The sequence below is a fragment of the Zalophus californianus genome, chromosome 4 (genome assembly GCF_009762305.2).
Source record: "Zalophus californianus isolate mZalCal1 chromosome 4, mZalCal1.pri.v2, whole genome shotgun sequence".
Lineage (NCBI taxonomy): Eukaryota > Metazoa > Chordata > Mammalia > Carnivora > Otariidae > Zalophus > Zalophus californianus.
The window spans coordinates 51,768,908-51,786,050 of record NC_045598.1 but is presented as its reverse complement, the minus strand read 5'-3'; the positions used below and the strand labels follow the sequence as shown (position 1 = coordinate 51,786,050).

Genomic DNA, 17,143 nt, shown 5'->3' with positions numbered 1-17,143 from the left:
TATAATGTAAATATGTAAGGGGTACACATTTTAGAAAAATTTAAATTACAATACACATAAGTAGTTTGTCTATACAATATATGCATTTCCAAAGGAAAAATAATGGATTAATACTAAGCAAGCTAACCTGAGCTTCCTCACTTGAGTGCTTCCTAATTACAATCTTAAAACAAGATAAATGAAAAGCAAATTAAAATAAGCATGTTAAAAAGAAATTATAACAAAAAAGGTATTTTAATTAAGAGAAAAAAATCTCAGCAGAATCACAGATGTCATTCTTTAATTCTGCCAGCCTCCTATGATAGAGAAGTTCTTTACAAGTGCTAAAAATGTTGTATTTTTTATGATAGGGTTAAGAACTGACAGAATCACAATTTTTCATAGTGCTTAGCACTTTATTCTTCTCATTTGAAAAATGACAAAAACATAATAACCACCTATAAGAGATGTCTACAAATATTCTACTACTGTATAATAACAATACTTTTCCTATACAATAATCCAGAAATAACCCTGTTGACTTTCTTATGGGACAATTTAAGAGTAAAGTTTAAAATAAGCAGGAGTCCTACTTTGCAGATAAAGTAAGTAACTGAGTAAACGCAGACTTTAGGAGAGAAATGTTAGAGTAAATAATGTATGTAGGCCACAGGATAGAAAAGTGTCACATATGCTTGTAGTCCTCTACTCAGTTCCCATTAAGCATTTGATTACATATGCCAGTAATACTGAAATAGTGTGATTCCTTAAATTATGTTATTCTACTCTATACCTTTAGTTCTTTTCTACTTCACCCCAACATGAAAAGTTCAAAGAAAATATATCTATCAAAATTAGAAGACTAAAGGAAAACTTTAAGAACAACATAATGATCAGTTATAAAATAATGCTGAATGAAGAAGAGGAGATGACCATCCAATAGACCAGTTATAGGTTGAAAGCAAAGGTAACATAAATTACATATTTTACATAACAACTTTTGATGGGGCTTTTCTTCTGACCTCCTTACCCCATTCCTGCTACCAAACCAACTCCCTCCTTCCATTCACAAACTTCTAAGAGTCGCTATGCCCTCTTGTTAACTCTCATTTAGTTCTCAATTCATTATAGTCTGATAATTAAGAGGCTCACAATGGCCTCCTTAGAGATCTTTTGTCTATTCTTAATTTTCACCCTACTTGACAGTCTAGAACTTGACACTGTAGGCCAGTCCTTATTTCTTTAAATTTCTCTAATATCCTGGCTTCCAGGCTCTAATCCTCCCTCTTCATGGTTTCTTCTAAGCCTCCTTTTTTTTTTTAAATATTTGATTTATTCATTTGAGAGAGAGAATGAGATAGAGAGAGCATGAGATGGGGGAGGGTCAGAGGGAGAAGCAGACTCCCCGCCCAGCAGGGAGCCCGATGTCGGACTCGATCCCAGGACCCCAGGATTGCGACCCAAGCCAAAGGCAGCCGCCCAACTGACTGAGCCACTCAGGCACCCTCTTCTGAGCCTCCTTTAATCATTCCCCTTCTCTGTGAAAGTGATCAGTGGTTAAATCTGTTTTCTTCTTGCAATATAAATGCCCCCAATCCTGTGGCTTTAACCATCATCTGTATCAACATTTTCTAAAGATAAGAGTAACATGGGGAAGTTCTAAAAATACAGATGAGGGGCACCTGGGTGGCTCAGTTAGCTAAGCATCTGCCTTTGGCTCAAGTCATGATCCCGGCGTCCTGGGATTGAGCCCAGCATCAGGCTCCCTGCTCAGGAGAGAGTCTGCTTCTCCCTCTGCCCTTCACCCCACCTGTGCTCTCTCTCTCGCTCTCTTTCAAATAAATAAAATCTTTTAAAAAATTAAAAAAAAAATACAGATGTGACCAGTTTCCGGCAACATGGCAGACTTAGGTCAGAAAAACACCTCCAGGGTGCCTGGGTGGCTCAGTCGTTAAGTGTCTGCCTTGGGCTCAGGTCATGATCCCAGGGTCCTGGGATCAAGTCCCGAATCGGGCTCCCTGCTCAGCAGGAAGCCTGCTTCTCCCTCTCCCACTCCCCCTGCTTGTGTTCCCTCTCATGTCTCTCTCTCTCTCTGTTTCAAAAAATAAACAAAATCTTTAAAAAAAAAAAAAAAAAGAATTACAGCCAAAGAAACCTTAAGATGAGAATTTAGTTTGACTTTAATAGTGCCCAAAGTGCCTAGCAAGAGGCAACCTAAATCCTCTGGAGAAATACACAGTAAACTTGGGCCTCAAAAAATTCTCACAGATAAAAGTTCCAAGTAACTTGAGCTCACAATTTTAAAAAAATCACTAAACCCACAAACAAAATACCATGAGCTAGAGTCCACAGAAGCAACAAACCAGGAAATCAAATTGTAGGTATTAGTATTTTCTGAGAGGGAATATAAAATAAGTATGGCTAATATGTTTAAAGATATAAAAGAAGACACTGGAAAAAAAAAAAAGAAGACACTGAGAATATGTTGAAGGAACAAGAGACAATCAGAAATGATGAAGATGATTTGAAAAGGAAACAAACAGAACTTTTGGAAATAAAAAAATACAGTAACTAAAATTGTAAAAACTCAATCACTAGTTAAAAAACAGATTAAACACAACTAAAAAGAAAAGTAATGAAAAGGAAGATAGATCTTATGATTATAAAAAAAAAAAAGCAGTATGAAGAAGCCATGAGACGGAATATAGGAGATTATGAGACATAAGGATAGGATGAAAGGACCCAATATACCTATAATCAGAGCTGCACAAGGAAAATAGAAATGAGGGAGATGAAATACTTGAAGAGAGAACTGAAAATATAGACTCAAAGAGATGAAAAGATTATTGTCTGTTTTATTTTCTGCTATATCACCTGCCTTTGGCATGAGTACCCTACCCCTATGTGGTGAATTAATAAAAGACCAAAGATCTAACATATTATCTAACCAGAGTTTTACAAAGAGGAAACAGAATGAGAAGAGACAGTAGCTGAGCAGTTTCAAGAACAGACAGAAGGTTATTCATTCATTAGACTCAGAAATCCCAGAATATCCTGAGGATAAATTTTTTAATATTCACACTTCGATACATCATAGTGAAATTGCAGCAAGAGAGAAAAGACAAATTACCTACAAAGAAATAACAACTGAAATGACAGTTGATGGTCTGAACATAGCAACAGAAACTAAAAGACAATGAAATGAGATTTTCAAAATATTAAGAGAAAATAATTGTCAACACAGAATTCCACCCAGTAAAATGTTAGGACCTAGAGCAAAATAAAGGCATTTTCAGATAAAAAACTAAGCTACCAATAGGCTCTAACTGAAAAAAAAACCTCCCACAGGGTGCCCATTTGACTCTGTCGATAGAGCATATAACTCCTGATCTCAGGGTTCTGAGTGCAAGCCCCACACTGGGAATGAGCCTACTTAAAAAAATTGTTTTCTAATTAAAAAAAAAATTTTAAAAACCTCCCAAAGATTTGGGGCACTTGAGTGGCTCAGTCAGTTGAGTGTCCAACTCTTGATCTCGGCTCAGGTCTTGATCTCATCGTCATGAGTTCAAGTCCCACACTGGGCTCAGTGCTGGGCATGGAGACTACTTAAAAATCAAAAACAAAAACAAAAACATTATGCTAAGCAAAATAAGTCAATCAGAGAAAGACAATTATCATATGATCTCACTGATATGTGGAATTTAAGAAACAAGGCAGAGGATCATAGGGAAAGAGAGGAAAAAAATGAAACAAGATGAAACCAGAGAGGGAGACAAACCATAAGAGACACTCTTAGTCTTAGGAAACAAACTGAGGGTTGCTGGAGTGGAGGGGGTTGGGAGGGATGGGGTGGCTGGGTGATGGACATTGGGGAGTGTATGTGTTGTAATGAGCACTGGGTATTATGTAAGACTGATGAATCACAGACATGTACTCCTGAAACAAATAATACATTGTACGTTAATTAGTTGAATTTAAATTTTAAAAAAATAATTTAATTAAAAAATAAAAACAAACAAAAAACCTCCCAAAGATGTACTTCAGGAAGAAAAAAAAAATCTCAAAAGAAGATGCAATATGTAAAAAGGAAGGTTAAGCACAGAAAATGATAAACATGAGGGTAAAACTAAGTAAATATTAATTGTATAACACAGTGATTAATCTTAGGCAATAATAACATCTTAATAGCAGGGGTGAGATTTGTAACTAGAGTTAAAGCATCTCATGGCCCTTGCATTGTTCAGAAGGAGAACAGAAATATTAATTTTAGACTTTGTTAAGTTAAACAGGTATATGAAAATCTCCACACCATGCCCTGAAAGAACAAAATAAAGCATAACTTCCAAACCATCAGGAGAAAGTAGAATTAGGATGGGGAACCGGTTAGTCAGGTCTAAGTCACAGGGATTCAGAGGTACAGAGTAAAAGGATAGAAAAAGATGTATCAAGAAAAAATTAATCTAAACAAAACTAGTGAAGCTTTATTAATTCTAGAGGAAATGGACTTTAAGATAATAGCATTACTGTAAATAAACAGGGACACAACAGTAATGTCATGAAATTCAAGTCACAAGGAAAAAAATTCTACATCACCTAATAATATAGATACAAAGTATACAAACAAAAATTGACAAAACTACAAAGAGAAATTGCATCTCTCTCAACTGGTAGTTTAATTAGGCAAAAATAAGTAAGGATATAAAAAACTAACATCAAAACAATAATACTGAGTTAATGGATACATGCAGAATATTAAGCTGGAGAACATATATTTTTCAGGCACACATAGAACATTTATAAAAACTGATCATATAGAATGCCAAGTCTCAATACATTTCAAAGAACATGTACCATACAGAAAGATTCTCTTTCTACCATGTAATTAAATTTTAAAAATGTCAAAAAATCATTTTTAAAGCCTAAATATTTTAAAAATTTTAAACGTGCTTCTGAATAATTCAAGAGGCAAAGCATAATCACAACAGAACACAGAGGGGCGCCTGGGTGGCTCAGTTGGTTAAGTGTCTGCCTTCAGCTCAGGTCATGATCCTGGGTCCGGGGACTGAGTCTCACATTGGGCCCTTGCTCAAGGGAGTTTGCTTCTCCCTCTCCCTCTGCCCCTCCCCGCTGCTCATGCTCTTATTTGCTCACTTTCTCTCTCTCAAATGAATAAATAAAAAATCTTAAAAAAGAAAAAAGGGGGGGCGCCTCGGTGGCTCAGTCATTAAGCGTCTGCCTTCGGCTCAGGTCATGATCCCAGTGTTCTGGGATCGAGCCCCGCATCGGGCTCCCCACTCCACGGGAAGCCTGCTTCTCCCTCTCACACTCCCCCTGCTTGTGTTCCCTCTCTCGCTGTGTCTCTCTCTGTCAAATAAATAAATAAATAAAGGGGGGTCCCAGTGTAATAATGATTGCCAATTCCCCCCAAATTACTCAAAGGTATAGAATAATGTAATTTCAATCAAAATCCCAACAGGGTTTTTCTTAGGACTTTAACAATCTGATTTTTTTTTTTTTTTTACTTTGGAGTAAAACAAGATTTCATTGTTGACAAGGTTACTTCTGAGTTGCAGAAATTCTTCTGGTTTTTCCCTGTACTCCCCCATTCAATCTTGACTGCCATATGAGACAGATGATTTTTTTTTAAAGGCATATATGTGGGTACCTGGATGGCCCAGTCAATTAAGCATCTGCCTTCAGCTCAGGTTGTGATCCCACGGTCCCGGGATTAAGCCCCACATCGAGGCCCCCTGCACAGTGGGGAATCTGCTTCTCCCTTCCACCCCCCCACTCATGCTGTCTCTCACGCATGCGTTGTCTGAAATAAATAAAAATCTTTAAATAAATAAATAAATAATAAATGGCATATATGTGTGTATTAGGTGTATTAGCTTTCTATTGCTACATAACAATTATTACAAATTTAGCAGCTTAAAACATCTCACAATTCTGTAGGTCAGAAGTCTGAATGGGTTTAACTTGATTCTTTGCTCAGGGTCTCACAAGGCCAAAATAAGAAGGCAACCAATCTGAACTCTTATCTGGAGGCCCAGGGAAGGAATCCACTTCCAAGCTCATTCAGGCTATTGGCACAATTCAGTGCCTTGCTGCCACAGCCTGAGGTCCCATTTCCTTGCTGACTGTCAGCTGGGAGCTACTCTCCGTCTGCAGCCAGCCAGAGGCCACTTGTGTTCCTCCAGACATGGCCCTTCCTTCCACTGTCAAACCAACAACAACCTCAGGCCCTTATGTTTTGAATCTCTCTGGAGTCCCTTTCCGCTGCCAGCTAAAAAAGTTCTCTGCTTCTAAGGGCTCCTGTGATTGCACTGAGCAACCGTGGATAATCCAACACAATCTCCCTATTTTAAAGTCAACTGTGCCATAGAACATAACAATCACTCTTGAGTGAGATATCGTTTTCACAGTTTTGGGGAATAGGGCAGGACATCTTTGGGGAGCCATTTTATAAATTCTGCCTACTGCAATATGAATGAGCAAAGCCCACAATACCTAAAACATCCCTGAAGTGGAAATATCAGGTAGGAGAATTTGCCTCACAATATATCAAGCCTTACTATAAAATTATAATAGTAAGACATAGCAGTAGTGGACCAATTGATCAGAATGAACAATCAGAAAAAGACCCATGCATATATGAAAACCTGAGATAGAGCTGATAACGCAGATTAGTGGGGTAAAATACACTATTCAATAAATGGATTGAAACAACTGATTACCCATGTGAAAAAAATTTAAAATAAATCCTTATCTCACATGTTATATATAAAATTCAATTTTAAGAAGGACTTAAGTAGGAGAAACAAATCATAAAACTTTTAGAAGAAAATCTTAGGAAAATACCTTTGTGACTTGGAGTAGGGAAGAATTTCTTAAAGATACAAAAAGCACAAATTATAAAGGAAAATGATTAATAAATTTCACTATTTTATCCTGTTCATCAAGACACCTGAAGATGTGGGGCCCCTGGCTAGCTCAGTCGAAAAGCATGCGACTCTTGATTTTAGGGTCTCAAGTTCAAGCCACACATTGGGTATAGAGATTACATACATACATACATACATAAACAAACTTAAAAAAAAAAAAAGACATCTTAAGATGTGAAAAGATAATCCATAAACTGGGAGAAGATATTTACAATTGTACAAAGGTTAGCTTCCAGAATATGGAACACTTGAGAAAAAAACCCCAAAATACAGAATATATAAGAAAAAAAATCAAATGAAATATAGAAATGACATAGCAAATATCCTAGAAAAGGAAATATAAATGGCCAGTAAAGATGAAAATATGCTTAAGCTTTCAATAATGAAGTAAATTCAAATTAAAACCACAACAAAACATCATTTCACACACCCCAGAGTGGCAAAAGTTTCAACACCACTAAAAGTTGTGAAGTATGTGGGGTAACAGGGACCCTCCCCCTTGGGAACAGCCTCAATTCTAAAAAAGCTTAGAATGGATGACTGAGATAAAATTTGCTCTAGGAATTGCCACTAATGTTTTCTGGTTCATTTCCTGCACTTTCTTTTTAAGATCTCAGGTTGAGTGTGAGCTTAAGAGAGAAACTGAAATAGGACCTGCTACTTTGGTTTTAGCCAGGTAAAAAGGATTCCCCGCAGTTGGCCCAGCCTCGTTCATCACAGAGCTGCACCGAAGTATGAAGCTAGGGCCTACCCTGTTGTTCTCTGTGACCAGCTGAAGATGGATTTACGTGTTCTTGCGCCCCCAGGCAAATTCCATGTCTCAAAATTCAACCTTCTTTATATGACTAAAATGCACCTGAACCTTACCATACCCAAAATGGAATTCATTCATTACCTTCCCCACTAAATCTGCTGTTTTCCAGTCTCAGTATCTCTGAACTAGAAACCAGACTCACTGTCAAACTCTTCCTTATTTATCCCCATATACAATTCGTCGTTACATTTTGTTGATTTTTACTCAATGCGGCTCTCAAATTTAGTAACTTAGACAAGCCTCATCATCCCTTGCCTAGACCACTGCAACCAGCTTTATGCAACAACACTTCAAATAAGTGTCATAAATTGAAGTAAGGCTAGGGCACATACATGCTGTCCGTGTAGTCTTGCTACCACCAGCCTCTCCTTGTTCTAATCCAAACTCCACGCTGCCTCCATATTTGTCTTCTTAAACAATATACTTGATCATGTAAAGTCCCTGCTTAAAAACCTCCACTGGCCAAAAGATAAAACCCTCACACGTTACTTTGGCTCACAATCTGGCCCAGTTTATTCCTACATAATCATCTACTGCTCCACCTTAACCATGCACCCTGTATTCCAGTCACACTTACATCCTCAACATACCACAAAGAACTCTTGGCCTTTCTTCATGCTATTTCCCATCACTGGAACACTCTCCTCTCTTCTTTATCTGCCTAGTAAATCCTCCCCACACTCCTTTCAGAACAAACATGTTATCGTTAATGGGATACTCTAAGCCTTTCTTGTCTGAACTACAAGTCTTTTGTGTTCCCAGTCTTCTTGGTTTATAGCACACTATATTTTAATGTAGTACATATTTACAAGTCTGACCTACCCACCTGACTCTGAACATCTCTAGGGAAGTGAAAGGGTGATTCAGGAACCCAATTACAATGGGGGATAGGGGGATTTCCCTCACATCCAACAAGCAATTCTCAGACACAAACTCCATATCCTACAATTCAACTCAATTTTGACACTATCTGCCCAGAGACACCATCAGATTACACAGGTTATGGGTTCAATACTATAAGACTGCCCCCTCCCTCCAGGGCAGAGGCCAGTCACAAGCCCAGATTCTGACCAACTAGGTATCAGCTGGAGGTTCCAACAAACCCCTCCAGCTCTGGATGCCAATCGCAAGTCTAGACGGCAACCTGCACTTCTGACCAACTGGCTATAGATCAGATGTTCCCACAACCTCCTCCTTTCGTCCTTTGCTAGAGCAGCTCTCAGAACTCAGGTAAACATTTACTTACTAGGTTACCAATTTATTATAAAAGGATGTAACTCAGAACAGCCAGATGGAAGAGATGTATAGGGCAAGGTGTGGGGAAAAGGCACTGAGCTTCCATTCCCTCTGAATCTCCATGTGTTCACCAACCCCATCCTACTTTTGGGTTTTTATGAAGGCTTTATTACAAAAGCATACTTGATTAAAACATTGGCCACTGGTGATTGATTCAACCTCCAGCCTCTCTCCCCTCCCTGGAAATCAGAAGGTAGGACTGAAAGCTCCAACCCTCAAATGATGCAGTTTGGTTTTCCTGGCAACCAGTCCCCATCCTTAGGTGGATCCAAAAGCCAGCATTACCATAACAAAAGACAACTTTATCACTTTCACTTAGAAAATCCCAAGGGTTCCTAGGGGCTGTGCCAGAAGGAGGACAGAGACCAAATACATATTTCTTATAAATCACAATATGATAGGAAGATACCATTTATTAGTCTTGGTCATCCTGAAAGCCAGACTGAAGGACTTGATCACCAGTAAGATATTTTTGCTGCACAGAAGACACTCAATAAACATTTTGGGGTTAAATGATCTGATGTAAGGATCAAACAAGATAATAGTTGTGAACCATTGATATGCTGATTATATTCCTACACTACTAGAAAAGAAAATACGTTGGGCATCTGCTTGGCTCAGTCGGTTAAGCAGCTGCCTTTGGCTCAGGTCATGATCCCAGGGTCATGGGATCCAGCCCCAAATAGGGCTCCCTGCTCAGCAGAGAGCCTGCTTCTCTCTCTCCCTCTGCTGCTCCCCACCTCCCCCACTCATTCTCTCTCTCTTTCTCTGCTCTCTCTCCCTAATAAGTGAATAAAATCTTTGAAAAAGAAAAATAGGGCACCTGGGTGGCTCAGTCGGTTAAGCATCTGCCTTCAGTTCAGGTCACGATCCTGGGTTCCTAGGATTGAGCCCCATGTTGGGCTCCCTGCTCAGCAGGAAGTCTGCTTCTCTATCCGCCCCCCCCCCCCGCCCCTCCACCCTGCTCATGCTCTCTCTCTCTCTCTCTCTCACTCACTCTTTCTCTCAGATAAATAAATAAAATCTTTAAAAATAAATAAATGCTTTAAAAAAAAGAAAGTACGGTTCATACATATTATCTCAGGCAATCCCCACAACCCTGTTAAAATACATATTAATATTCCCACTTTGCAGAAAAGGTAACCTTTGTACAGGAGATTAAGCAACTACTCTAAGATCCGGCAGCTAACAAGGGAAAAAAACTAAGATTTGAACCCAAGTCTACTGCTGCATCCAAGTTATTTTACTTCCTCACTATTCCTCAAATTCATTTATCCATCTTTTAGCTGGCTTGGTTTGACTTTTTCTCAGAAGCCACAGAGTAGTGTCCTAAAAGCACGGATTTTGGAATAAAACACAACTATATTTGAATCCCAGGTGTCATTTATCAGTTGTCTCATTTTCCATTTGTAAATTAGAGACAATACCTATCATCAGTAGTCGTAAGTAAAAGAAAAGGCTCAGTGTCTAGCATATGATGAATACTTAAAATAGTAGCTCATACTTCTATTATTATGATTCTCTTTACCTCCAACCTGCTTCCTACAATCCTTTTTCATTACAATGAAAGTTATTTTTCTAAAACACAAGTAATTTGCCAAGCGAATTTTATAGCTAAATCTCGAGCTGCTCCCTCCCCATTTTTTTATTCCTTCTTTTTATGCTACAACAATACTGACTACTTAAAACCATGCTCTCATTCTGCCAGGTTTTTGTACATGTTCCCCATTTCATTTGTCTCGCAAATTCCAACTCATCCTTCAAACCTTGACCTCAAACATCATCTTCTCTGAAAAGTTTTCTCTAATGTAACCTGGTCATTCACTTCTCTATGTTACCTTTGTACTTTACAAACACTTCTAGTCACAATAATCACATTGTCCTATGACCACTCACCTACTAAAATGTGGACCCTTTCAGTACTGGATATTCATGTATTTTAGCACCTAGCACATTGCCTGGAACATGAGCAGTGCTAAATAAATACTCACAGGGTGAAATCTAATCCTATCCCCTGTCCAGGACCAAATACCGTCAATTCTCCCTCCCTTTCTCTCACATCATTCCCAGTCTTAGTCTCCACTAGTCTCTTCCCTTTAGTCTAGTGACATGGCTTCTCTACCCTAAACAAACAAACAAAAGCCTTTGGATTCCACTCCCACCTTGAGGTAATACCTCAGTTCTTTCTTCCATGAGTAATCATTTCTCAACTTGTCATCTTCCCCATTAGAATACATTTTTGTTTTCTCATGTCATAAACTCTATGCTTCTATTTAGCTCTTACACATATTATTTTTACTAGAATTCAGTGTTTAAGTGTATTTTCTTGACTATACCAATAAAGCCTCAAATTCTTCTCTGTCCCAGTCAGATATCTATAAATTATTACAAAAAGGAGGGGGGGGGAGGGGAAGGGGGAGGAAACTATTCAAAGGAATATTTACCCATCTTTTAAACAGTAAAGATGTGTTACCTGAGTAAGAATTAAGAGAAACTGTCCACCGTACTGTTAGTCCTAATAGGACCACAATTGCCATCAAATACCATTTCTCCATATTTTTTCTTCAATTCTAAGGAGAGAAAAAAACAGGACCAGTGCCAGAATACTTTTAACATGTAGTCAGTCACTTCTTCATCAGAGAAAGGTTATCAATTCTTTGGGATTAGGAGTTTGAGAGAATTTTAAGTGATGCTTCGTTTCCAGTTAAATACTGACATTTATGTCTATGAAGAAGTAGCCTGGAGAGGAAAAAAAAAATAGAAAAAGAAAGACCAAGAGTTAGCTGAGCACAGTATAACAAAGAACTCATTAAACCAACCAGGAAGATGGAGAATTGGGGGTGTTGAAAAGGAGGAAAAGTGTGTAGTTTTAAGTTCTTTATTCCCTAGTCCTCAGTTGGGAAATATACCTCAAAAGGTAGCTCTCCCTATTAAATAGGACTCAATATCTAAAGGTGTGGTAAGGATCTTTCTTACAAGGGAACAATCCTGAATGAAGAAAAGCAACAGATATATATAGATAGTAGAAGAGTCAATTCCATCTAAAGCATGTTTATCTACATGTAAAAGTAAAACTACAAAAGTTAACAAAGAAATGATTTATCTTTGGTACAGAGAGAAAGAGGAATTTTACCTTTCTATTTAGTTTGAGAAAGTCTTCCACTAATTTATGTAGTTTAATTTTTACTTCTTTTCTTCCAAAATATACTTTCACTAACCACACCATCTTTCCATCTTAAGAGAATGAACCTTTACAAGAATCAAGTAATAACCCCATTCTTTTTTTTTTTTTTAAAGATTTTATTTATTTATTTGACACAGAGAGCACAAGCAGGGGTAGAGGCAGGCAGAGGGAGAGGGAAAAGCAGGCTCCCCGCTGAGCAGGGAGCCCCAGGCAGGGCTCAATCCCAGGACCCTGGGATCATGACCTGAGCGGAAGACAGACGCTTAACCGACTGAACCACCCAGGCACCCCAGTAACCCCAATTCTTAAGAGAAAAACGCAGTAAGATGCAATTAACCATTTACATGTTTCATTTTTTTCAGTTTTTTCCTTGGGTTGGAATGGTTTAAAAGTAAAAAAGCTTTGAGAAATTATGGGCCATTTTAACCACAGGATATACTTTTAAAATAACCAGAAAAATACAATAAGTCAACTGAATAAACTAGGGGAAAATTGGTACATTCCACCTACTGAGTAAAAAAAAATTTTTTAAGAATGTAAGTATATTAGTTTTATTTTTTTATTGCTTTTTATTTTAATTCCAGTAGTTAACATGCAGTATTACATCAGTTTCAAGTATACAATATAGTGACAAAAATTATTCTCTTATTTAAATATAGCAAGGGGGGGAGCCTGGGTGGTTCAGTTGGTTAAGCATCTGCCTTCCGCTTGGGTCTGTGGTCTGGGGGTCCTGGGATCTAGCCCCTCATCAGGCTTCCTGCAGAGCTTCTCCCTCTCCCTCTGCCTCGCTCTGTCTCTCTCTCTCTCATGAATAAATGAATAAAATCTTTAAAAAACAAAAAAATAAATTAATAAATATAGCAAGAGTCAACTCTAGAACTAATGAAGTCTAGCATCTAAATTAGGCAGAATGACTCAAAGCAGTAAATAAGGCTATGTAAACATATTATTCACATTTGGATTATATAAATGCCGTTTCCTCCCTGTTACCACATCCATTTTTTATCATTTTACTATTCACTAGAACTTCTATCACAGAGGCAAGGTAAGAGGAAAAATTAAAATTCATTCACTTTGGCACACCTGGGTGGCTCAGTCAGTTAAGCCTCTGCCTTTGGCTCAGGTCATGATCCCAGGGTCATGGGATCAAGTCCCGCATGGGCTCCTTGCTCAGGGGGGAGCCTGCTTCTCCTTGACATTCTCCCTGCTTGTGCACTCAATCTCTCTCCGACATAAACAAAATCTCAAAAAAAAAAAAAAAAATAGGCTAGACACTAGACACCAAAGAATACATATTAAATGGTTCCATTTATGAAAGGCTCATAAATAGACAAAACTAATCTATGGTTAGATTATCAATAAAAAGGTTACCTTTGGGGAGAAAAGAGAGGATGGTGATTGGGAGAGGTCTCCAGGGAGGTCTTTCTGAGACGAAGGTGAGAACATTCTGTATTTTTGTTGTTGTTTTGTTGTTTCAAAGGAGGGATTGTGGGAGGGGCAGAGGAAGAGGGAGAGAGCGAGCGCGAGAATCTCAAAGCAGGCTCCACGCCCAGTAAGGAACCCCACGTTAGGTTTGAACTCACCACCCTGAGATCATGACCTGATCAAGAGTCCCTCGCTTAACTAACTGGGCCATCCAGGTGCCCCAAATGTTGTTTCTTGATTTGAGTGGTGGTTAAAAGATGAGTTTACTTTACAATAAATCAGCAAGTTACAACTTATGATTGCTGTATTTTATTGCACATGTTATATTCCAATAAAAAAGCATAAAAGGAAATTAATTTTTTTAAATATTACATTTATTTGACAACTACAATGTAAGTTCCGTGCAAGCAAGGATCCTCTCGTCTTAGCCCCTAGCTCTGTTCCCTGCACTTAGAACAATGATGCAAAAAGCAGGTACTCATAAAATATTTGCTGAATGGAGATCTTCCTGTGTACGAAGAGGGGAGGTACCTAATTTTACCAAGTCCTCTGTGGCCAAAGATATTATGAGACTTAACGGATCTCTTGAACAGTAGCAAGGGTGCTTTATTACTTTTTCCATCTGCAAAGCACAGTAACTTTCTAACCATCCACACGACACGAAGTCTTTACGCATGTGGCAGTAAGTTTTCCGTCCTACTTTGCCCTAAGATTAGATTTCGATCAAAAGCAAAAATAAAACAAAACCTCAGCGACATTTCGATCAAAAACAAAAATAAAATAAAACCTCAGCAGTTCACTTCCAGGGCCGAAATTTGTTCTTTTTAGTCTGAGAGGTCTTCCCCCAAGGTGGACACAACACCCAGGGAGTGCGGCTATCCCCGAGGAGCACGTCTGGCAAAAGGGGCCGTCCTAACGTTTCTCCTCCCTTTCTCCAGCGGGCCAGACCCTCAAGACCGGAGGAACAAGGGCGTCAAAGGAGCCAAGGAAGGCCGCTGCCAAGCCAAGGGGTCCCACCACCATCAGCACGCCCCGTCACCTGACCCCCAAGCGAGCCAGCAGGCTGACCCGGGGAGGCCTCGCCAGCAGCCCCTCTGAGAGGAGCAGGACCTGGAGCCGGGCTGCGACCTGCGCGCGGGATCGCTCCGCGTCGCAAGTCCCCCTCCCCTCCGCACCCTGGCCCCGCAGCCCAGACGCCCCAAGATCCCGGCCTCTTACCCCACCGCCCGCGGAACGTTACGAGTCGCGCCCACAGATATCCCAAGAAGGCGCCTGCGCGCTCGCCCCCGCGGCGGAGCGCTTCCCTCCGCCTTCCGCTTCCGCGTGCGCGCGCGCCGAGCGCGGGAGCGAGCCCGTGGAACGTGAGGGGAGGGGCCGGGAAAAGGCGCGGAGAGGAGGTGGCCGGCTTAGGAGGCGGAGCAGCGGCGGCTGGAACGCGAGAGGCCTCCCACCCCGGGTTAGGCTTGGGGCAGGTGGAAAGCCCCTTGCTCTTCTTTCCCGGGATGATGGCCAAGTCCTGAACGGCTGCTTAGTCCACGGATTCCTGCCAGGGGCGGGTCCTGGCTCCCTTCACAGAGTGGAGAGCCCTTGGCTAATCCTCACCACCGGGCAGCGGGTCTTCCTCTGTGCCTGTGCCCTCAAGGAGCCAGAAAGCCAACCTGCTTCACTTTCTTCAAGCCACATGCCTGCGAAGAAGAATGTATTAAGGCTGGTAAGTCACTTCGTGTAAGAAACATTAAACGTCCAACCATTTTTGAGCCTGTGGGTTATACAAAAGAACAGCCCTGCCCTCAAGTAGCCGCTACACCTTTCCGGTCAGGCAGCTTGGATCACCTATTCCCAAACTTGCCCAAAATAACTACCTTGCCTCCTTTGTTCAGTGAATGCACACATTCCTCTCTGCTGAATCCTGCCATTCTCTATAAGCCAACCCCTCTGATTTATAATCTATAAATACCGGCAAATATTTGACTATGGCTGTGTATTGAGTGGGTCTGCACAACTCTCTAGATCTATTTTTCTTCATCTGTGAAATGAGTGATAGGTCTATGTAAACTTCCACATCTAAAACTTTATTCTGTATTTAAAAGACTGTCGAGGGGCGCCTGGGTGGCTCAGTTGGTTAAACGTCTGCCTTCATCTCAGGTCATGATCCCAGTGTTCTGGGATGGGACCCCACCTAGGGCTTCCTTCTCAGTAGGGAGCCTGATTCTCCCTCTACCCTCTGCTCGTGCTCTCTCTTGCTATCTCTCTTTCAAATAAATAAAATCCTTAAAAAAAAAGAATAAATAAAAATAAAAGACTGTCAGTACTAGAAATATGGAGAAATATGGCCAAGTCCCTGCCCTCAAGAGATTTCTCAATGGAAAGACATTTTCATGCATAAAAGGATAGAAAGCAATAGAAGGGAGCACATGCTAAATGTCAGATTATTGGTATATGCATTAAGTAGTGTAGGAGTTCAGAGAAGAAATGAAAACTGTAAATTAAAAACTATCAGGGAATGCTTTCCCTGGAGCAGTCAGCTGAGCTTTGAAGGAAAGCCTGGAGGATGGGAGTAGGACTCCAGGCAAAGGAAAATGGTTCAAGTCAAAATTGTGGCAGCTGAAAAGTGCAGAACATCTCCAGTTCAGAGGGTCGGTGATGAAGCTGGAAAGGAATAATTGTGGAGAGCCTTGAATATGGTGGCTGTGGTCTTTGGAATTTATTCAATGATCAGTAAGGAGCCCATAAATGACTTTTAGCAGGGATTCGAGTGTACAGTACAGTGTTAGAGAAAACTTAAAGTGGTGATAATGGATAAGATGAATCAGAAGAAGAGCTAGAAATCATTCTAGTAGTCCATGCATGATTAGACAAAGGCCTGGTCTGAGATGGTAATAGTGGAACTGGAAAAGAAAAATTCAATGCAACGAAGAATGGGCAGGTCCTGGTAACAGTATATATATAGAAGAAGTGAAACAAAGGAGAGGGTAAAATCAAGGAAGGCTACCAAGCTTTCAAGTCTGAATTACTAGAAGATCTGAAAGATCAGGTAAGCTTAGGGAGAAGCTGGCTTAGAGGGAAAGGCAATGCATTGTATTGAGTTTGAGGTGACAGCAGGACAAGTCAATGATCTTCAGGTACCAATTATGAATCAGAGCCTAGAAAAAAATGAGAGTTGAAGATAGAGATATGAAAGTCTTTCATTTGGCTAAAGAATGAGAGAGACAGTACAGTGGAAGAATAGACAACCATACTTCAGTAAACCCATATTTAAGGTCAGAAGGAAAAATACAAGCTAATGAAGGATATTACATGGTTACAAGCATAGGAGGAAATCCAGGACATTGCAAGATACAACTAAGCATCTTGTGGACAAGAACCATGTTTGGCAGACTAAAAATCATGCTTTGTTGAATCTTATTGACTCTATCAATTGTAGGAAGCACCATTATTTTATGTACCACTAAGTAAGAAGGTTCCCATTTAAACTAGTTATGACTGTGAAACATATAATTT

General features: G+C 39.9%; 1 protein-coding gene across 5 annotated transcripts in view; it reads right to left on the bottom strand.

Moving 5' to 3' along the window:
• The window catches only part of ALG6 (ALG6 alpha-1,3-glucosyltransferase), a 71,626-nt gene extending 56,657 nt beyond the window's left edge, over nucleotides 1-14,969 (bottom strand). The window contains exons 1-3 of one of the 5 annotated variants that reach the window (XM_027603401.2): nucleotides 14,861-14,916; nucleotides 13,589-13,664; nucleotides 11,507-11,603 (exon numbers count right to left, since the gene is read on the bottom strand). In XM_027603401.2, the coding sequence (XP_027459202.1) occupies nucleotides 11,507-11,588 (82 nt within the window). In that variant the 5' untranslated portion in view covers nucleotides 11,589-11,603; nucleotides 13,589-13,664; nucleotides 14,861-14,916. Of the gene's footprint in view, nucleotides 1-11,506; nucleotides 11,773-12,166; nucleotides 12,226-13,588; nucleotides 13,665-14,860 lie in introns of those variants that run through there. The other 4 variants (XM_027603373.1, XM_027603393.1, XM_027603380.1 and 1 more) reach the window with 4 other exon arrangements.
• Between the last annotated feature and the right edge of the window lie 2,174 nt (nucleotides 14,970-17,143).